This window comes from Lagopus muta, chromosome 25 (genome assembly GCF_023343835.1).
Source record: "Lagopus muta isolate bLagMut1 chromosome 25, bLagMut1 primary, whole genome shotgun sequence".
Taxonomy (NCBI): domain Eukaryota; kingdom Metazoa; phylum Chordata; class Aves; order Galliformes; family Phasianidae; genus Lagopus; species Lagopus muta.
The window spans coordinates 2,789,218-2,811,297 of record NC_064457.1 but is presented as its reverse complement, the minus strand read 5'-3'; the positions used below and the strand labels follow the sequence as shown (position 1 = coordinate 2,811,297).

At 50.5% G+C, this 22,080-nt stretch overlaps 1 protein-coding gene across 13 annotated transcripts in view; it reads left to right on the top strand.

Moving 5' to 3' along the window:
• Window positions 1-22,080, top strand: part of TANC2 (tetratricopeptide repeat, ankyrin repeat and coiled-coil containing 2) — a 176,784-nt gene that overhangs the window by 68,373 nt on the left and 86,331 nt on the right. For 10 of the 13 annotated variants that reach the window (XM_048926910.1, XM_048926909.1, XM_048926917.1 and 7 more), the window contains 2 exons: window positions 923-1,102; window positions 14,919-15,029. In XM_048926910.1, coding sequence (XP_048782867.1) covers window positions 923-1,102; window positions 14,919-15,029 — 291 coding nt within the window. Of the gene's footprint in view, window positions 1-922; window positions 1,103-4,447; window positions 4,871-14,918; window positions 15,030-22,080 lie in introns of those variants that run through there. The other 3 variants (XM_048926919.1, XM_048926918.1, XM_048926921.1) reach the window with 2 other exon arrangements.

Genomic DNA, 22,080 nt, shown 5'->3' with positions numbered 1-22,080 from the left:
AGATTTGAACCCTCCATCCAGAGCGAGAGCTCATCTTGCCTCTGTGTGCACTTCCACATGGCTCTGTGCAGCACCCAACTCTTTCATGGCTGATCCCTGACGTTGTGACCATTCCTTTGTTCCCATCGCTCAGTTTCCCTCAGCTTTATGCAAGCACCAGTGCTTGAGCTCTGTGTGTGCCTGTGCCGTGCTGGCACTGACACCATTCGCCCTCCTGGTGCTGATGGGTGGTTGGGGATGGGCTGTACAGTGAGCAGAGCTGCACAGTGAGCAGAGCTGCTGAGCTCTCTGCAACTCCAGCAGTGCACTGTGCAAAATTAACGCGAAGGATAAACGATGCTCCGCGCGCCCTTAAAGGGATGTGCTCTGCAGGGGTCCCTGCGTGTGTGCTTAATTAAAGCAGCATGAAACGAATTGAAAAGCATCGGTGCCCAGCTCAGATTGTGGCTGTAAGGACCATCTCCAAGCCAACATACCTGAGTGTTTGGGGAGGAGGGGGGCAGCTGTTCTGGTGCTGGACTGTGGGCAGCAGAACTGAGAGCTGAAACCTGGTTCCTGTGAGAGTGCTGTGTGTGTGCAACCTCATTATGCTTTGGTGATATTGGAAACATCTTGTGGTGTTTGCAGTCCTCCCATGTTGGCCTCTGCATGCATCCCACACTGGCCAGACAGAGCTGGGGCGGCCACTAATGCCAAAAAGTCAAAGGGCTTTTGGTTCATCGGGGTTAAATTCAAAATGCAAGCAAGAAAAACCCAAACAAACAGTTCATGGTGCTGCTGTTTGCAATCTGAAGAGCAGCACAGGGATGCTGTTGGAGAAATACAGCGATTTCTTTATGTGTAGGGCCAGATTTGGGGGACGTGAACCCAAACCCGTGGAACCTTCCCCTCGTCACCTTGCTGCCTCTTTGTGTCCCTCCAGGCACCTCCACAGAGAACGACTGTGCTTTCGAAGCAGACTACGCCATCCCGCCGCTCCCCGTGACCGAAGGTATGCAGCAGTTTCGGATTATGGAGGGCATGTCCCGCTCCCTTCCATCCTCCCCCTTACTCACACATCAGTCTATCAGTGTTCGGCTCCAACCCGTGAAGAAGTTGCCTGGTAAGGACTTTAAATAACGTTCGGTGGGGGCTTTTTTGGTCCGTCGGTGCAAAATGTGTAAGGTGGTGGAAGCGTTCCCAGCAGCCGTAAAAGAACTTTATGCTGAAAGTTTGGAGGCTGGGGGAGTACATCAGGGAAATGATGCTGTCGTGAGGCAGAAGGGATCTTTTTGGAGGGTTTGTTTATGTTGTTGCACTGTTTTGTTTAACTGATGTCATTGGGGTTGGTTTGGAACACCTCATGATGGAAGAGCAGGTGGGTTTCCCAAAGCAGCTGCTGTTGAGCAGCCGTTGGAAAGCCCAGTGCATTCCTGCTGGTTGGAGCTTTGGGAAGCTTGCTTCTTGCCTAAAATTGGACATTCTTCTGTGCCCATCTTTAAATCAACCAGCCAGGGTGCAGCATTGCACCGAGAGAAGCCTCCAGACCAATGTTCAGCCAATGCCCTGAGTGCCGCTGTGCTTCGTGCCGTGCTGTTCCTGCCCACTGGTGAAAGGAGAAGTTGAAAAAGGCTCCGTGGTTGTGCTGAGGATGGGCTGCGTGGCTGTGGGGGGTGGGGAGAGGTGTCTCTGTTTGTGCCAAGTGTGAGAGAATCTCCTGCCATGCCCTTGTCCCATGGATGGAACGGCCATCATCTCAGCCTCAGCTCTCTTGCCAGCAAATCATTCCCCCTCGTAGAGCTTCATAGGACCACGAAACTCTTAGAGATGGAGGGGACTCTGAAGGCATCCAACCCCACCCTGCTGTTCTGTGCTGAGTGCAGCAGGACGTGATGCTGTGGGTGCAGGTGGGGATAGGAGGAGGAGGAGGGCTGCTTTGGATCCGTGCCCATCTGGATGTGCATTGATAGAGCAGAAGCTGTGGGTTTACAACTGCTCCCATGCTGGGTTCTGGTAACCCTGAAATGAAGCTTTTCATCTCCGTTGGTAATTAGGGTCATTAATGTGAGACACCTGAGATGAGGTACAAGCAGGTCGCTGGTCAGCCTGTAAACCTTACAGGTTGCCTTCCTGCCTTTCTGTTAGCAGCCAGCTCCTCCTTCAGAGCTGCATTTTGGAGCCCTGTGCATCCCTTGGAGCCCCATTGGGAAGGTGGGCTACTTTGTACTCGAGTGCCTCCGCACCCATTTAAACACCTCATCCCAAGCAGAGCCAGCACAGCCTCTGATTTCACACATCCACATCGTGATGCCTTCGGTGGAGCTCCAACATACTTGAAATTCAAAGCGTGCGTCGGTGGCGTAGTGTGATTTTTGTCATTATTAGTTTAATTTACTGTTGGTAGGGTGAAAGGGAGGTGCTTGCTGGGCAGCCTCGTGCAGTCATTAGAGGGATTTGTTTGCTTTCATTGAGGTGACGTGTGAAGGAGCTGGAGGAGCAGCGTTGTGCTGCTGGTTGTTATTTGTAGTCTTGCTCACATCTCCTCACCCGTTTCTTAACTTCCTCATATTTATAACCCATCTCAGAGCTTCCAAACGCTGAGCATCCCTGCAGCTGCAGGCAGAGGGGAGAGAAAATCATTGAGGGATTATCCAGTTGTTCTGTGTTCTGTGCAAGCAACCCATCCATGTCACCACATCCGTATGCGCGGTGCTCGGGCAGTGGGATGGTGCCCTGCATGGCACCTGATGCTGTGTTGGCTCTGTGTGTTTTTCCCCCTGGAGATGTAGGACCTTTTGCAACACGGCACGGCTGTGCCACCCTGCTGTTGTGCGCTGTGTGCAGTTCTCCAGGGCTGGAAGTGGAGGAGGGATTGGTTCTCATTCCAGGGCTGAAGTGCTGCAGGGCTGCGTTCCCATAGCAGGAGCAGTAGTGATGGGGCAGACTGTGGAGGTTGGCCCTCTCCATGGGCATCCCTTAATTAACGTCTTAATTTCACCCTTTAGAAAGAGAAATGAGGCTGTAGAGCACAGAGAAGCCTGCTCAGCAGATACAGCAGCGCTGTCTGTTGGCTTTAATGTCATCTTTCAAAGCAGTGGATCTGCTGCTTTGTGTACAGGTCAGTTTTCCATCCATGCCACAGTGATGATCTCCACTTTGGGTTGAACACCACCCCGTGGTGCCATGATTTCCTCAGCAGAGGGCTGCCTTGCTCACTGGCAGCCTGATCCCTCAGTTTGCAGAGCCCTGGTGCGGGGCTGATAAATATTCAGTGTGCTTGCAATTTCCCTTCTGCTGGATTAATGAAAAGCTAAGGGTCATCATTGCACTGATGGGTGAATTAACACTGAGCATAATTGATGGCGCTCTGTCCCCCTCCTGCATTGGTAGCAGTGGGGCAGCAGTGGCTGAGGATGCTTTGGAGCAGTGCATGCAACCTCTGTCACTGCATTTGTTCTCTTTATAATGACAGCTTAGGAAGTCCAGTGCAAAGTGTACCTGAGAAGATAGTAATAAAGCACCAAAGCAACCCCAAACAATGCTTGCAGCCCAGGTAAGAGTGCAGACCATTCTGGTTTCCCTGCAGGCACGCTGGCACTTGGAAGTTGCTTCTCCTGCTGCACAGCACTGTTACACATCATTGCACTGTGGCTGCAATGCAAGCAGGGCAGTGCATTGCATACCCCAGAGAAAGCATTGCTGTGCATCTCTGGGTGCTGCAGAGATGGACGTGTTGGTTGCAGTCCTGAGCCATTCCCATTTGCACACATGGGGGTAATTTTATTCCTCACTGTCCTCAGCTATTTTTAATTCTCCTGTTGGGTAACAGGTTGCAAACTTAATTCTTTCCGAGTGGGAGCGTTTCTAAAGGCTTTAAATAGTGCTTGCTGAGCAGGGCCTTGGGAGCAACCTGTGCATCAGCTCATGGTGCAGGAGCTGCAGCTCCTGTGCTTGCAGTGTGCTGCCTGTGCGTGCATTGGGTGAAAGACACTGACAACAGCATAAAACAATGTGGCTGTAGTGCAAGATAACGTGTTTTTCCCATGGATAATAGCATAAAATAGTGGGGTTTTTTTCCCCTTGTGCTGCAGCACAGATTCTAAACCATGGCTGTGCCTCAGATTGCTATGGTAGCTGTGTCTGAGCTGCCTTACTGTGCACCCATGCACCCGAGGATGCTCTGTCCCCATTGTGGTGCTGGTGCTCAGTGCTGCTGCTGCAGGTTGCTGCATTGTGGTGCTCAGGCCTTCCTTTGGGGCACCATCAGCTCAGTGCCATTCCCTTCATCGTTCCTTCAGGCATTCTGCTTGGAAATCACTGCAAAACCACCTTGCTCCTCTGCAGTCTGTGCAAGGCTCCCCATGCACGCATCTCCTTCCAGCCAAACAATGCCGGCTGCAAAACGACGAGAAGGGGACGCTGCGGCTTTAAAGCATCCCAGGGCCGACAGCCTCTTGGTATAAATTGTTCCCAGAATCCATGTCACAGCTCCTTATATGGGGCTGCTTTTTTTTTCTCTCCGTTGCCATACCAACCGCAGCACTGCACCATTCATCGGCTCCAGTCCTGGGCTGCATCGCTGCCCCTCATCTCACTCCGGGAGCATCGGTGGATCGTTGGTGCTGTGCCATCCTTTACCTCTTCTTACAGCAATTTGCTCAGAAAAGAAAAAAAAAAAGGGCAAATTAAATGCTGGCGGAGCGAGAAGCGGTGTAGAAATCCTTCAGTTGTCCCCCAAGGGAGGCATGTAGTCTACGTTTGCTGCAGCGTTTTGGAAAGAAGGAAGGAAGGGCTCTTTAATAGCGGGAGGATTAATGAAGAGAGGGAGCTGTGAGCTCTCCTGAAATCATCATCTCGGAGCCCACGCCGTGGGGACGGCGAAGATGCAGAGGTGATGGGGGGCAGCTGGGGGGCATGGAGCTGCTGAGGGTGGAGGGAGCTGTCAGTGCACCGCAGCCTTGGGCTGCTGGCATGGAGCTGTGTGGGGCTGGGATGTGGGGCTGGGATGTGAGTCTGGGTTGTGGCTCAGGGCTGCAGGTCCGGACTGTGGCTCCAGGCCATGAGACTGGGCTGTGCATCTGGGCTGTGGGTCTGATCTGCAGGTCTGGACTGTAGGTCTGAGCTGTGGATCCAGACCGAAGGTCTTGTCTGTGGGTCTGATGTGTGGGTCCAGGCTGTGGGTCTGGGCTGCAGTCTCAGAGCTGCTCTGTTGGGTCTCACTGCCCTCCTGCTGCAGCTTTGCATGCTTGTGGGTGCTGGGGAGAGAAAACAAAGCCCTGTGAGTGTCGGCACCACTCCTCTTGCATACACTTGCATTGAAATTGTGGTAGGCTTTGCTTGGCCTCTTTTAGCTCTGCAGAAAATCGATGTAGAATAAGAGGGCTGAGTGCCTGGAGCTGGCATGGAAGCCATTAGGTGGCTTGTAGTGTAAGGGCAGGTTTTGCTGCTTTGGGTGTTTTTCTTTTGGTCGTTGCAATAGTTTTACATAACCCTGAGCTCATGGAAATGAGAAGGATTGCATGGACAAAACCTAAAACGAATGTGCACTGAAAAGCTTTCCACTTTCTCAGCATTGCTGAAGTAGAACAGATCTACTGAGGAGCGGGCTGAAAAATAATCCACCAGGGATATCAAGGATGGTATTTTTGGTTTTAGAGCAACGGCATCATGATGAGGAGGTGTTTAATTGGAGGTGCTGGGAAGAACACCAGGTGCAGCAGTAACCATTTGCATGGTGTGGTTTGAGGAATGGCACCTGCTGCTGCACTGTGTGCAGGGTGCTGTGCTTGCTGTCATTCCTGGGTGTTTTGGTACCATTGTGGTTGCAGTGTGGTCACATTTTTCCTGTTGCTTTCTGTAGTTGTTGCTCTGGCAGCTCAGCATGGGTCAGGAAGGGCTGTGTTGGTGTTGGAGTGTGGGTGGGATGGAGGGCTGCTCCTGGCGAGCCCAGCCTGCTTCAGGGTGCCGTGTTTGTCAAGATGCATCATTCACTTTCTTTTAATTTTAATGAAAGAACTTTTAATTTTCCCTAATCCATCGCCATCCATGGCATTCTGGAGGCTTAGCACAGCCCGGCACCTTACATAATGTCAGAAGGGAGAATTGAATTGCATCTCAGAACGAGAGGCAGGAGGTGTGTGTGCAGTATCTCCCTGTGATTTCAGCCCCAGTGTTCTCATCCTGCCCCATATCCCAACCTGGGGTGGTACATGCTGGCCTGGGGGCTCCTCTTTTGTCCATAGGAATCCATCCCTCGCGTGCAGACTCATGGTTTGCTGTGGCAGGGGCTCTGTTAGGTGGGAGCCAGCTGGGTGCGCATAGCTGGAATGGGCATGGGAACACATTGCATGTGAAGGACTGCTGAAAGCCACAAAGCAGCGTTAGCTCACCTTTCCAAGCCAAGAGCCAGGTTCTGCCTGCTTATCATGTGCACCCACCTCCTGTGTTAGCAGGGCAGAAGTCACAGTGTGCACACAGCCCAGCCCCTGTGCCAGGGCCTTCCTGGTTCATAGAATCACAGAATCACAGAATGGCCTGGGTTGAAAAGGACCACAATGATCATCTGGTTCCATCACCCTGCTGTGTGCAGGTCACCAACCAGCAGCCCAGGCTGCCCAGAGCCACATCCAGCCTGGCCTCGAATGCCTGCAGGGATGGGGCATCCACAGCCTCCTTGGACAACCTGTTCCAGTGCCTCACCACCCTCTGAGTGAAAAACTTCCTCCTCACATCCAACCTCAACTCTTCCTTTCCTGGCTGAGGGATGTGTGCAGTGTGTGGGTAACACCATTGCTGTGCTGGGGAAGGTGCTGGTGGCTTTTGGTTCTGGGTGTTTTGTGTATGGCTGAACTGAGGGGGAAGGCTGTGCAGTAACATTTCATGCATCCATTGCCCTGAGCTGCCCTGCCTGCTCTGGAGCTCAGAGCCAGAAGCCTGTCCTCATCTCACACCCGTGCTGCACAAAATGGAGCATCTGTCATCGCTGTGCTTCTATGGGTGGGAATTTCCAGGCATAGCAATGAGGTTCCTCAGGCTGGAGGAGGTGCTGTGGGGAGTGAGGATGTGGGATTAGATTGGAGGAAGTGCTGTGGGGTTGGACCAGGCCACCTGCTCCTGCCAGGAGAGCCACCAACCTTCAGGTTTGTTACTCACCCAGGCTGCCCAAAACCCCATCCAACCTGATCCTGAACACCTCCAGGGATGGAGCATCCACAGCCCAGCTCCCTCAGCCTGTCCTCGTAGAGGAGGTGCTCCAGCCCTCTGCTCATCTTTGTGGCCCTCCTGTGGACCTTCTCTATCAGCTCTACATCCCTCCAGTATTGGGATCCCCCCTCCTATATCTGCACACCACTGTGCCGTAAACCTTTGGCAAATGGTCTGTGTACCTCAGAATAGGAAATAGTGTAATCCGTCCCTCTCCTGTGCACTCAGCCAAGAAATAGCACCGTGCTTGTTACCAGGATGCAGCTCGTGATGAGTTTCTCCAAGCAGATGATGCGTGTGCCTGCGTTCTGAAACCAGCTGCTTTCTTATTTCGGCGTCGGCTTTTTTAGTAATCCAAAGAAGCAGCCTTAAAATATCGGCTCATTGCACTGTGAAATGGAATGGGAAAACAAATTAACTCCCACTAATTGGACATCATATTTTGACCAGATTGGGGGAAAGGAGGGATCCTGATTTCATAGAATTGTAGAATAGGTGGAGTGGACTTTCAAGGGTCCTCTGGTGCAGCTGCCCTGCACTGAGCAGGGATGCCCACAGCTCTGAGCCCCCCCAGCCTCACCTTAGGGTCTGCCTGGATCCCCCCCACCTCTCTGGTCAAGATTCCCAGCACTGACTCAGTTATATACCTTTATTAAACCAGATGTTTAGGTTCCCAAAAGGTGCTGTGTTGTAACCAAGTGCTGCTTGACACAGGTTGGGGATGTCTGCTGTAGAAATCCTCGTGTCCCTTGGGATCCATGGGGTCTGCTCTGTGTCCCTCCCCATATAGAGGGGGCAGGGTGCCTGATATCCCTGCAGCCCACTGATGGCACAGAGAGAGCCATGCAGCCATTAAGTTTGGAGAAGACCTGTGAGATCATCCATCCTGCCAGCCCATCCCTGCTGTGCCCACCCTCCTCCATCCTCCCAATCTGAGCTCTAGAATCGTGTTCCTGCCTCAGCCAGGTTGTTGGGGCAGAGGCGTGGAAGTGGGATGGGAATTTGGGGACGGATTAAAGCATCCTACAAAGCTTTCCTTGGCACAGCAGCAGGGATGCAGCTCGGTGCCCACTGGGGCTGCTCCGGAGCAGGCAGATTCCGGCCACCCACGTCACACGCAGGCAGGTTGCATAAGGAGATGAGAATAACTCCACGTTGTCTTCTAGTAAAGGGGATTGCTTTGCAGCACATATGGACTTGCTGTTGTCTTGTAGCATATCTGTTAGAAGGCATTTGTGTGTATATAAATAGGTTGCTGTGATGAAATATGCTTGCTGGTGGCCAGGTGCCCGGCTCTGCTATGCAATAACCACCTAAACATTGCACATTTGATTTATTTATCATAGAATCATGGAATGGTTTGGGTTGGAAGGGACCTTTGAGGTCATCTCATTCCAATCCCTCTGCTATAGGCAGAGACACATTTATGTGCCCATGTTTAAAGTTCTGCTTTCGTGGTTGCATCAAGCATGCTTAGCTTGCAGTGTGGCTGTTGGCTTCAAGAGGAAATAAGGAACCTGTTCCTTCTCCAAATCCCCACCTGTAGGTGATTTATGATGGGCAATTCTGTGTGTTCTGCTGGCTCAGTGGGAGCACAAGGCATTGCTGTGGGTGACACCAGGATGCTGCACTGTGCACAGTGAGCAGCAGGAGTGCAGGAGCTGCTGCTTTCGTGGGGTTCTGGTGTTGCTTCAGAATCCTGGGAGCTTCTGCATTGGATTTTGCTCTCTTTTCTGTGTTGGTAAACACCAAGGTGAGGAGCTTTGTTCTGGGGAATAGAGCAATCCCTGTAGCTGCTGCCAACAAAGAAATGGGGATCCAAAATAGTTTGCTATCAGCTGCACAGCTGTGTGTGCAAGCTGCTGTAATGAAAGGCCTGCCTTTGTCACCCAAACCAACTGCCTTAGTTTTAGCACAGCAAACATTCGAATGACTGGCACATCCATAAATTTAAATCACTTCACCTGTTGCATATTTTCACTGCATTGTAATTTCTGTCAGCCCATCCACTGTGCAGTCCTGTTTGCTGAGCAGCTCTGTTTGTGAGGGTGGATGGTGACAGGACAAGGGGGAATGGTTTTAAATGGAGACAGGGGAGGTTGAGGTTGGATATTAGGAGGAAGTTTTTGACCCAGAGGGTGCTGAGGCACTGGAACAGGTTGTCCAAGGAGGCTGTGGATGCCCCATCCCTGCAGGCATTCAAGCCCAGGCTGGATGTGGCTCTGGGCAGCCTGGGCTGCTGGTTGGTGACCTGCACACAGCAGGGTTTGGAACCAGATGAGCACTGTGTTCCTTTTCAACCCAGGCCATTCTATCCTTTCTGTGATGCAGCACCACACTGACTTGCCAGATCCTGTATTCATGTCAGCAGTTCTTGGTGCAAATGGAAATGGAAAGAAGAGCTGTGCAAAAAAACAGAGGATCTCACAGTCTGTGCAGCTCGCTTTGCTGTTAGGAGCAGTTGTGCTGCATATGCATCTTTCTTTGGGAGAAATCACCAATGAAATGTTCAGCATTGTTTTCCTGCAGTGCCCTGAGGTGAGTGAAGCTGTGTTCAGTGCTCCATTCGCTTCCCACAGCCCAACCTGATCAATGTGTGAGATGGAAACCCCAAATGCTAAAGCAGAAGTGCATTGCTGGGGCAGTGCAGTGACACCCAGCCTTGGAAGGAGGAAGGGAATCTGTTTGGAGCACGTTCACGTCCCAAGGAAAGCTGGGAATTAGTTTTTCCTTTCTTTGTTCCTCCTCAGCTCTGTCCTACAGCCACTTCCTACAGAGAAGAGGAAAACGTGTTTCTTTTGGTTTCTGTTTGCTCCTAATTTCTCCTGTGGAAGCCGATCTGGAAATCCAAGCACTGTGCATCCACAGCTCAGTCTTTAGCTCGGGATAACGGGCACACGGCCTTCCTCCAAGCAGCAATTTAATGGCATTATCCTTCATTTGATCACAGGGACCGAATGCTTCGCTTCTTTCTTTGGAACAAACTCCCTTTGCTGTGTATCCAGGTCACCTTGGACAGCTGTGCTCATTTTTGGCCCCCGAGCTGCTGAGAGCTGCCAGGGGCTGAACGGCAGCACCACATCTCAGTGAGCGCTGTGCTCTCATCTGGTTTAAATCTAACTTTTAATGAAGCAAAACTGTCAGGAAAGGGGAGGAGGGAGGTGAGGAACGTTTCTGCAGCAGCGTCGCTCTCATTTCTGCCATTCAGAGGATTCCGTGGGTTTTTGAGCAGAACGCACGTGGGCTGAAAATGCTGACGGCGTGATCGCATCCCGGAGTCCCAGGTCTTCATCCATTGTTTCTGTAGTTTAACAGGAATTAGAAACAGCCCCGAATATATAGGGATGGCTGCAGGCCTCCGTTTGGGAAGCTGAAGTGAGCGCTGCTGGCTTCTGCCTCATCTTTCCTCTTCCCTCTGAGTGCCGCAGGGAACAACGCATGGAATTTGTCCTCAGAGCTGATTCAGAAGATACTGAGAAGGGGAATTTTAGATGGGAAATGACGTGGAGAACTGCTGCTGTGACACAGCTGTGAGCCTCAGAACCCGACCTCCTGGGTTTGGATGGCAAGATGAAAGCGCCATCCGCTCCTCCTGTGCTGTTGGTGCATGAGATGCTGCTCCTCAAATCTGTTTCCCCTGTGGAGATAAAGACTTTTTTTGGTAGTCCACGTTGGAAATAAATTTGTCAACAGAACAAAGAAGGATCAGAACAGAACAAAGAGGGAAAGAAGGATCCTTTCATAGAACCATAGCATCTTTTGAGTTGGAAGGGACCCTTACAGGTCATTTTGTCTCACTCCTCTGCATTGAACAGGGACATCTACAGCTCCATCAGGGGCTCAGAGCCTGGTCCAGCCTGACCTTCTTCCCTTCCTCTGACATCCCTTCCCCTTCTTGTTTTCCTTCCCCTTCTTCTTTTCCTTCCCTCTTCCCTCTCCTCTCCATAAAACAGAAGGATGTTACCCTGTAATTTCATTATTTTAAGTCAGACTTTTTAAAACCTGGCTGATCTCTAAGTTCCCCCTCTGCAGTGCTGGTTACTGCTGGCTGCTTTATTCGTGCCACAGCAGAAGGAATCACACGCTGCCTGCTTTCCCCTTCTTTTGATTCATCCATCAGCAGAACCAGGAGCTGTGTGGGAGCAGAGGAGCCCACACTGAGAGCAGTCCAGGAATGCACCTTGTTGAAGTTTCCTCTCCAGAGGGCTGCTCTGCCTGTGCCCATCACGGCCTCCTTTGGGCAGGTTGTTTTTGGAGAGAGCCTGTGCATTTGAGGGATTGCTTTCCACCATACGTGATGTATGGGATAATGCAGCTCTGCCATACCCACGTGCAAAACTCAGCTCCTCTTCATCTGCACTGGTAGCAGGGGATTGCAGCTCCCTGCTCGTGGTGATCCTTCACTGTCCTAACCTGTGCTGGAAGCAGCGTGCTGCTATGGGGTTTATGCATGGAGGTGTGCAAACCGTAATCAGAGTGCAGAGTTAATTAGTGCAGATCCACTGAAACCCACAGCGCTTTGTTCCATCGGGTCATGCGGTGCTCAGAGCTCTTTTCTATGTGAATTGTTCCTGTCAGAGCAAAACTAAGCTTAGTCAATGGAGCCTTTTGGTGATCCATGGTAATTTCCTTTTCCCAGTGCCTTTCCATTTAAAGAAAACTTTTTTTTAATTAGAATGCTAACTCATCTATACATTACATGGCAGAGAGAATGCAGGAGAATCAGGGTGCTCAGCAAGCTGAAGCAGAGCACAGTGCTGATGGAGATGGAATGATTATTCGGAAGGAATAGAGGCGTGCTGGTTTTGTTCTGTTTTTATTTGGTAGCTTCATTCCAGATCTCTGCTTTTGTCCTGAGTTCATCTTTGGTTTCATGTGCTGTTCAGTTCACACCTTGCTGTTCTGGACACTGGTCGTGGGTGATGTTGCGACGTTTGGTGGCTTTGTGAATATTGGGGAGAATTGCTGTGCCAAGAGGAAGAAGCAGAAAATCAGTGCCCTGGTGGAAGGCAGCCCACTGCTGCACAAAGTTCATCAGTAAGGCAGCTTATTAAGGTTGCAACTGCTGACACTGTGATGGTTTTGCATCATGTGGTGGATTCCTGTCCTGGAATGGCCATCGCTTCCCTTGAAGAGGAAGAACTCCTCTCAAAGTCAAGCAAGATTTTGTTTGCACCGAGGAAAGGGTTTGAGGTTTTGTTCTGGTATATTGCTTTGAATAACTTCTCTTGCTCTTCTCATGGAGGTTCTGCAGCAGCAGCGAGGCTGTTCCTGTATGATGCAATGCTGTGTGTGCCATTGGGTCCTTGGCAACAGGGCTGTCCTGCAGAGCGCACGTGCAGTGTTGGCTGGATGTTGTCTGCCTTGACTTCAGCAAGGCTTTTGGTACCATATCCCAAGATATCCTGGTAAGGAAGCTGTAGGATAGATGAGAGGACAGAGAGGTGAGCTGAGAGCTGTCTGAGCTCAGAGGGCACATATCAGTACAGTTGGATGTGAGCTGCTGGAGAGGAGCTCTGCAGAGGAGGACCTGGGGGTCCTGGTGGGTGACAGGTTGTTCAGAGCCAGCAGTGTGCCCTGGTGGCCAAGAAGGCCAATGGGATCCTGGGGTGCATGAAAGGGAGTGTGGGCAGCAGGGCAATGGAGGTGATCCTCCCCTCTGCTCTGCCCTGGTCGGGCCTCATCTGGAGCACTGCGTCCAGTTGTGGGTTCCCCAGTACAAAACAGACAGGGATCTCTTGGAGAAGACCAGCAGAGAGGGCACGAAGATGATGCAGGGCCTGGAGCATCTCCTTTGAGGAAAGGCTGAGTGACCTGGGGCTGTTCAGGCATGAGAAAAGAAGACTGAGAAGGAATCTTATGAAATGTTTACAAATATCTTATGTGTGAGAGTCGAAGAGACATGGCCAACCTGTTCTTAGCAGTCTGTGGGGACAGAACAAGGGGAAATGGCCACAAACTGGAGCATAGGAAGTTCTACAACAATATGCAGAAGAACTTCTTCACAGTGAGGGTGATGGAGCACTGGGATGGGCTGCCCAGGGAGCTGGTGGGGTCTCCTTCTCTGGAAATATTCCAGACCTGTCTGGATGCCAACTTGTGCAGCCTGCTGCAGGGAGCTGCTTGGGCAGGGGGTTGGATTCACTGAGCTCAGGAGGTTCCTTCCAACCCCTGCAGTTCTGTGATTCTGAAGGATCAGCCCCAGCAGGTGGAGGTGTGGAATGGTGCAGATCACTTCTCTGTGCTTTGTTCAGGGTTATGCTGCGTGGTGAGCACTGATGGTGTGATTCTGGCCATAAGGTTTCGCTGTGCTCATGGGGGGTGTTCAGGATGTCAGCAGGCTCTTCGGTTTTGTACCTCAGCTGTAGCACAGAACCTTCAGTGCCAGCCCAGTTGTGGTTATTAACATCTCCGACCGTGAGAAGAGCTTCTTTTCAGAGGAACATTGCTTGGTTGGCACAGCACAGGTCTGTGGCTCTGATGTGAGCCTGGAACAATGAAATAGGGACGTGCAATTCCAGTTACAAGGATGACTGCTAGTGAGGCTGCAGTGAGGCAGCTGGACCAAGCCCCATTGGCAGAGCTGCAGCTTCACGTGAAATATTAGCAGCTGGCTCTGAGCAGGATGATGATTCCCAACACCTTTCTGACCTGGGTATCAATCCCTCCAAAACCATTGCATTTATATGGCACCTGGCTGTTAGCTTGTAGCACGGGAGATGCATGAGAGCAAAGCCCATCCCGAGGTTCAGCCCCATTTTTGGTGTTCAAGGCAGGAGGACTGAGATGTGAGTGGTGCACAGGAGAGCTGCCAGGCTGAGCAGTGCAGGCAGGAGTTGGGAGAGCAGCTTTTCAAGTTGGCCTTTCACTTCAATGGGCAGTGAGTGCAGCTGGGAAGCGCATCGCCGTCACCTGCACACAGCTTACAGCCCAGCTTATTTCTCCAGTCTGGCAGAAATACCCATTGAAAAACGTGGTGCTGAAGATGTTTTAGAAATCATTGCTTCACTACCAGCAAAAGGGGCACAGCACTTTGTCACTGCATTTCAGAGCTCAGTTCAATCCAGTGCTGTTTGTGTGATGCCGGTGCTGTTTTGCTCTGGGGCACTTTGACTTTCCCAGCTCTTCCTTTCATTCCTTTGAATCGTTTCTGGATTTGCAAGGATGGAAGTGAAGCACTCAGGGCCTCTCCTTCTGGGCAGCGTTGGTTTCCATCTGATCATCCACAGGGAGTGCAGCACCTGTGGGATCAGACGTTTGCAGTGCTTCAAAATGGGTTTATTTTCATTGCTCTGCAGAGGAAGCAATCACTGAATACAGAATTTGTGTATTCATTTCAGTGTTTTGGAGTTCAATACCTGAAACCCCAGCAGGCTCTGCATCCCTCTGTGCCATCTTAGTCCTTTACATGGCAGAGTGCAGTCCTGTTTGCTTCCTATAAAAGATGGGTTAAAGTGGGAAGGAAACAGGGAAGTGCTTGGGAGCATGAGGAGCTGCTGCAGCCCCGCATACTCTGAAGGCTGCAGCCTGCAAGTTTGAATCAGAGCCATCTCCTTTGTAAAGAATGCAGATAATGCTTTTTTTTTTCTTTTTTTTGAGCAAAAAAGAAAAAAAAAAGGGGGGGTGGGGGGGGTAACCTGATCTGAGTCTGACAGTGTCATTAAGTGCTTCCATCTGTTGCTCGCTGTTTCCCTTATTCATGAGCCCTCTCTCTCTCTCCCCCTCCTTCTCCTTAGCCCCTCTGAGGAAAGCAAAGTTTGTTGAGAGCCCTCGCATCCCCGAGTCTGAGCTTGGCTCACCAACACTCTCTTCAGCACAGAAACTGGACGTGGATGCATACTGCCCTGGTAAGCTGCATGCAGAGGTGCTGCATTTGGAGAGGGACTGCAGCTCCAGCCAGAAGGAGCGCTGCATGTAGTGCAGCTCTGTTTGATGGTGCTGGCTGGGAGCTGCACAGCCCCGTTGCATTGAGCAGCTCCATGCATTCATTTCTCACTGCTGCCCATTCACACCTGCTGCTTGCTGTGTGCTGCAGGTGAGAGCTGCACGGCAGGCTTTCTTCAGTGTGCTTTGAGACTGGCTTCTTAAATAAAAAAGCAATCTCTGTGCTTGGAAGTGCCTCCTCCAGGCCAGAGCTGCTATGAAAAGGGCTCTTCCTTTGTCAAGGATCATGAAATACTTAAAATTTTGCCATCGCAGCCCTTTCTTCTTCCAACTGAGTTCCTTCTACTCCTGTGTTTGTAACTGTAGTGATTAGAACTTGTTATGATTGGACCTGCAGAGAATTAGAGTTGTAAATGTGGCTTAAAAGCAGAAATCCTGCATTCCTCACTCATGGCATCTCTCCCAGGTGTGTTTCGTCCTTCTGCCCCAGCTCCATGTGCCCATGGTTTGGGGGTCGGCATCCTCCTATCTATCACACACACAGCCCTGGGTGCTGATGGTGGCATTTCGTATTGTTTCCCTTTTTTTTGCCTTTTGATCTCCTTCACTCACTGCCAGGGGAGTGACGTTAAAGGGGATGTGGGATTTCCTCGTGCTTTGAGGTGTCACTGAAGAAACATGATGGAAAAAAAGAAGGGAGAGGAAGAGAGTGAGTTGCCATAGGGCGTGCTGCTGGGCAGTGCTTACGTGGTGGCATGGCTGACACTGGGAGGGAACATTCCTGGCAACCCTGGGAGAATGGTGAAAGGAATCATCTGGGGAAGGATTTCTGGAGCTGTTCCTGGAGAAAAGGTTTGCAGTGCACAGGGATCCCCCTGAAGTCATAGACTCAGAGAGTCATTACTTTGGGAAAGGCCAAGACCGGGTTGGATGGGGCCCTGAGCAACCAGATCCAGACCCAGATCTGTAGGTTGGTGGCCCTGTGTGGCAGGGTGCTGGGACCTGGTGATCCTTGGGGTCCCTTCCAACCCAAGCCAGTGTATGAGGACCATTAGGATCACCAAATGCAGCCATTGACCCATCACCACCATGCCCACCAGCCTTGTGTGAGGAGAAGGGGGAGAACAGAGATCTGGACAACGCGTGAAGAATGGCTGCCTCTGAATGTAGGTGATGTCCAGCTGCAGTGGGAGGGTGGAGGAAAGGGCCTCAATTTCATCTGGGACTGTGGCAAAGCCAGCAGGCAGCACCCAGCATTGGTTCTCCAAGGAGTTCCAGCTCCTTTCCTTATATCTGGTCTTGCTTTGTCCTGCTCTGTGGTGCGTGCATCCTGCAGGGGTGTTCGTGGTGTCAACCTGAGCATCTCCAGGAACGAGATCAGGAGGAGCAAGGCTCAGAGTTGAAGGAAATAAAAAAGGTTGGAGGTGTGCAGGAGCTGAGTGGGGGGTGGAGGGCTTTGCAAAATGATCCCTGACAAGTAATGTCATTAATTGCACACTTAAAGGCAGTTTAAAGCACTCAATAGAGATGAGGAGAGAACATTTTCTGCTCTCCTTATAGGAATGATTGCTTCAGCTCGAGGTGCCCGAAGATGCAGTTTTGCTCAGTGCTGTCTGTGTTAAGGCTGAGGATGATTTCAGCAGGAAAGGGTTCCTTTGCTGTGCTGCAGTGTGAATTGGTGCCTGTAATAATGCACACTCACTGCTGGAAATGTGGAAGGAGCAGAAGGGGCTGGATGGCATCAGAGGGAGCTGCTGATGGGGAGGGCATAGCTGAGACTGGAAACTGTTCTGCTCATCATTAGGCTCTGTGCTGCTGGTCGTGCTGAGTTCTGGAGGGTGAATTTCGGTTCAAGTGAAAGCAGCCATTGCCCCATGTCCTACAGTGGTTTCGTATCAGGTGGCAGAAAGGTTCTGTGGCTTCAAGAAAGACATTTCTCAGTGCTATTTGTGTACATGTTCCTGTGACTGCACGGCCATTAGAGGTAACCCTGCCCTTCTGGGCATCCAGGTGGTGAAGGAGCTGCTGCCTCCTGTCTTGGTGCTGCTGCTCTTTGTCCTTCTTCTCTTGTTTAAGCCTGGCATCTCAGTTTGGTCTCTTAAGTGCTGTAGGGCTGTGCTGAAAGTGCTCTGAGACAGATGGATGGTGCTTTCAGGGAATGGCCTTTCCTCTTAGATCTGAGGCGGTGGTTGCATTTTGTGTGATTTATTGCCTTGTCATTGGGCTTCAAAAGCCAAATGTGTTCTGACATTACCTTTTAATGGGATTAAATCCTTCTGCAGAAGAAGCAGTTGGTGACTGTCTGCTTGCCTGGGGTGTCTCCTTCCGTTCCATGAAGTGGGGCCCCCTCTCAGTGCCATGGACAGTGAGGGCTGACCTGGGGGCTTCCCACTGCTGTGTTGTTCATGGCCATCCCGTTGCTCCTTTCTCTTTTGCACCACACAGGCTGACACCTGCTTCCTTTTGCTTCTTTCTTTTCATCGTGTAAAAGGGGTTTTTCACTTTACACACACACGGGAGCTTCTGTCAAACACCAACAGGGCACCTCTTCTGCAGGAGTCAGAGCTGCACTTGGAGGTTTCGTGATGAAAGCATAGGAAATAAGTGAAACAAAAAGCTCCAAACGAAACATCAGACAGCAGGATGTGTGTCCAACCCGTCACATCAGATGGTGAGGAAGGCTGGGAATGATCAAACCGACCGAGGCCTGACAAATGCTGTTACTGGGAGCCCTGCATCTGGCCCAGCGTTCTCCAGCCCACTGACCTGGAGGGAATGGGAAATCATTGCAATCAGCTCTAATTGCAGCAATTGTGGCCATTCCCTGCCTGGTTGCTATGGGAGCCATTGATGTCTCTCAGGCTCCTCTTGGGAAGACAGCACTGTTTTCTGTTGTGCTTTGAGGTAGGAAGAAACTCAAAGTAAACCAGGCTGAGATTCTGCCATCAGGACATGCGTAGAGGTCACAGAACCATTGCTGTTGGAGAAGGGCTTCAGGATCACCAGGTCCAACCATCAGCTCGCGGCCACTGCGTCCCTCCACAGAACCACAGAATCACAGAATGGCCAGGGTAGGAAGGGACCTCAAAGATCATGAAGCTCCAACCCCCTGCCACACGCAGGGCCACCAACCTCCCCATTTCACACCAGCCCAGGCTGCCCAGGGCCCCATCCAACCTGGCCTTGAACACCTCCAGGGATGGACGGGGCATCACAGCCTCTCTGGGCAGCTGTTCCAGCACCTCACCACTCTCATAGCAAAGAACTTCCCCCTGGCATCCAACCTCAACCTTGCCTCCCTCAACTTCAAACCATTTCCCCTTGTCCTGCTGTTATCTCCCCTTTCCAAGAGTTGATTCCCCTCCTGTTTGCAGGCTCCCTTTAGGCACTGCAGGCTGCAGTGAGGTCACCCCACAGCCTTCTTTTCTCCAGGCTGAATGAGCCCAGCCTGTCTTTGTATGGAGGTGCTCCAGTCCCCTGATGTCCTCCAGCATCCCATAGGAGCATCATTTTGGGATCGGCTGCAGACTGCTCACCGCTGGGTGTTGGTGGGCTTCTGTGGCAACTGAAGGTGCAAACAGAGGTTTGTGGAATGAGCCTTTGTGTCAAAGTGCCTGAGGGCAGAGCTGGAAATAGCAGGGATTGCAGGTACTGCTGCCGTCTGTTTTGGCTGTTTTGTGAGCTGAGATGACACGGTACTCTGGAAGCTTCCTGATGTGATCTACAAACCACTGGCTTTCCTTTGTAACCTAGGGATTGGTTTCCTCTCTCTGGAGAGCAAACAAAAAGACTTACGATGGTGGTCCAGAAGTGAAGTGTAGGAGAGGTCCAGCTCCAAAGCACCACGTGGCTGCAGGACAGGGAGGTGCTTGTGGCAAACTGCTGCTATTGGTTCTGAAACCATCAGTGATGAGCCCATCAGGATCAATGCAAAGCCCTCTTTTTCACATCTGAGCCCATGTGATGCTCCGTACCACACTTCCCTGCAAGCAGGCAGAACCAGGGGCCTTTGCTGTACTGTGTGCTCAGTTGTGGCCTTGCTGATGGGCACAGACGAAGTCACACTTCACCTTCAGAGTTCATGGTGGGAATATAAGGATGCTAAAGAAGAAAAAGGAAGGGGCAGTGATGTAGGTGGGGCTCTTGGTCATCACCTTACCAATTAGTCATCCTTTTTTCCTTCCAACTTGGATATTTCATAGAACCCTAGAATGGTTTGGGTCGGAAGGGACTTTAAGATCATCTTGTTCCAACCCCCTGCTACAAGCAGGGCACCTCTCTCTACACCAGGTTGCTCAAAGATGTATTTATTCCCAAAAACTTTACAATCTGAAGGAAGCAATCAATAATTCTGCTTTTGTTATGATTTTGGATGTGAGTTTTGGGGCAGTATTAGTTTTGCTGCAAGTTTCTATGGATGTAAGAAGTGAATGTTGGTTTTACCAGCTCTAAAGATAAGTGTGTTTTTGGAGAGCTGCTCCATTCTTTTACGAGCTTGGTTCCCATGTCCTAATGGTTGAATCAATCCAATGGATGCTTTTTTTCCCCCTTAACCAAAATACACTTGAACTCCAGGGATGCTATGGAGAGCTTCTCATCAGTGAAAATATGTGGTGCTCTGAAAGCCGCTCTGCTGCTCTCTTACCAGTTGCCTTGACTTCCTACCACTCTTTAGGACTGCAAAACAAGGGCTTCTTTATTCTTTTCCAGTGGGAATATTGTTCCCAGTGCTGTAATTTGTTCTGATTGTCAGTATTCTGCCCATCCTGTCTGTTCCTTTATCTTGGTCAGCGCAGCTGCATGCTTACCCTGCAGACAGGAGATGGCTTTGTGGTGTCCAGTTCACAGGACAGACGTTTAGATATCAATATCACTGATGGTGTGACTCCTCATCACTGGAAAAATAATGGCTTGGAACCCAAACATGACAGTGTTGGCCAGCTGCTGGCTGGAAAGGGCAGATAACTGACAGCCTTGCTGGGCAGCATCCATGATACTGACGTATCTTCCAGAGGTCTGCAGCTTACTGCATGCTCCAAAATTGCTGTTTGGGCCTGAAATTGCAGCAGGTTTCCCAAGCTTACTGCTGGATTCTCTTCTCTGTTTCCCAACCCAAAGAGATGTGAGAAGTGAGGTTACCTCCCTGGCTCTCATCCTGCCGCCCATCTGCTGACCTCACTGAATTACCTGGGTAAGGTTGCTGGTTGTGTGCTGCACAACCTGATTGTGCTGTGAGGATGCTGTTGTCAGTTGGATTTGGCTTGTGGGAGGTCTTCGTTGGTGCGGCTTTACCTGCAGTGATGGCACAGCAACACACGAGTGCTCCAAAATGGTGCTGGGGACAGGAGTTCCTCTCTGCTCTGTGGCAGAGGAGCACTCATCCCTGAGCCCATGCTCAGTTTGTGACAACTGTGGCCTTTTTTGATACGAGTTCAGGGATGGGTGCTTTGAGTGTCCTCATCTTTTCCCCATTCTCTTTTCTCTGGCATTTAAACAGGAGAGCAAATCCAAGAGAATCCATCCCCAAATACAAGTGCAAAGGATTTCTTCAAACCCAGAGCATGACATACATTGGATTAGATTTTCTGGTAGTGTTGACGTTGCTTTTGGTGGCTGTCTGTGGCTCAGCTGGTTCCTGACTGACAAGTGACTTCCTTCTGGCAGTCTGATGCAGAGGCAGCAGGAGGGGCTGCTGGAAAGCAGCTTTGGTTTGTGCTGCAAAGGAGAATTTCTCTTAAATTTCTCCATAGAACGAATGCTGTGCAACTCAGGCGAGGTTTGGACCTGGTCTTGCAGGGAGGGAGAAGAGCAGTTTGTTGGGGAAGCACCTGGATAAAGCAACATGGGGTGGCCTTGAGCCGCTGCTGGAGCTCCATGGTGTTCATCCTCAGCATTCTGGCAGCTCGAGGTCACAGCTTGGGAGTGATGTGGTTCCACAGGGCTGATTCCAGAGCAGTGCATCTGATGTAGCTTTCATCCCTCGCTGGAGAAGTTTTCTCTTCTTGATGCAAGCAAGAGAAAAGAAAAAGCCGTTCTGTTAATTCTGAGATGAGGGAGATATGCAGGAATGGTCAAGGGCATTTTCCAAATATAGCTCGATATATCCAGAATAATTTAAAGCAGATGTACATAATAATGGGACGGATTCAGGTCACATGTAAAGAGGGACGTCTGGATAAAACCCTACAGTTATGTAATAGAAGATCAAAATAATAAATGGCACCGTTTATTCCAGTGCTGTACAGGGGCTCACTCTGCATGCAACTGCTCTGTTCTCTCACTGCTTGTTGAAGAAGTTCTGATTTATCAGACAAATCAGTTTTATATTCAGGCAAATTCTAGATTGGGCTCAACTGAGCAAACTGTTACCCACTTCTTGTAGTTTGACACTCACTGGAATAGATTTCAGATGTAATTTCAGTTCCATTCAGGATCTGTTTTTGGAAGTGAGAATTTAACCATTACAGTAAAGATGTTCCATGGAGTAAAGCCACACTTGGTTTCTCACAGAGGTGCCACCCCGCATTGCAGATCTGGAAGAGGAGGCAGTGGTAACCATCCAACAAGTCACAGGATTGCAAAATATGTCATAAAGAAACCTCATTCCATTTCAAGCAATTGCAGCTGAAATACGTGGCAGATTTCATTATAGGAATGGAAAGGATTGAAGGGAAACAGTATTTTACAGTGATAACGTTCAAAACCAGACATTTGGAGTGCTTTACTGAAAAGAGCAAAACTAATACACTGTGCTTAGGAAATTATAGATTTGATTCTTCAAGGAAATGTTATGAAGTTTATGAACTCGTCCTGGAGAAAAGAAAACAGAACTGTTCTGATGAGAAGCAAACCCCAGTGCCCCTGCTTTTGCCTTCTGGTGATCCCTGGCCATGTTCCCAGCACAGGGCCACTGTCACGTCACTCATAGAAGCAGTGAACACCTTGAGTTGGAAGGGACCTGCAAGGATCATTGAGTCCAACTGGTGGCTCAGTGCCTACAAACCCGACTTGTGG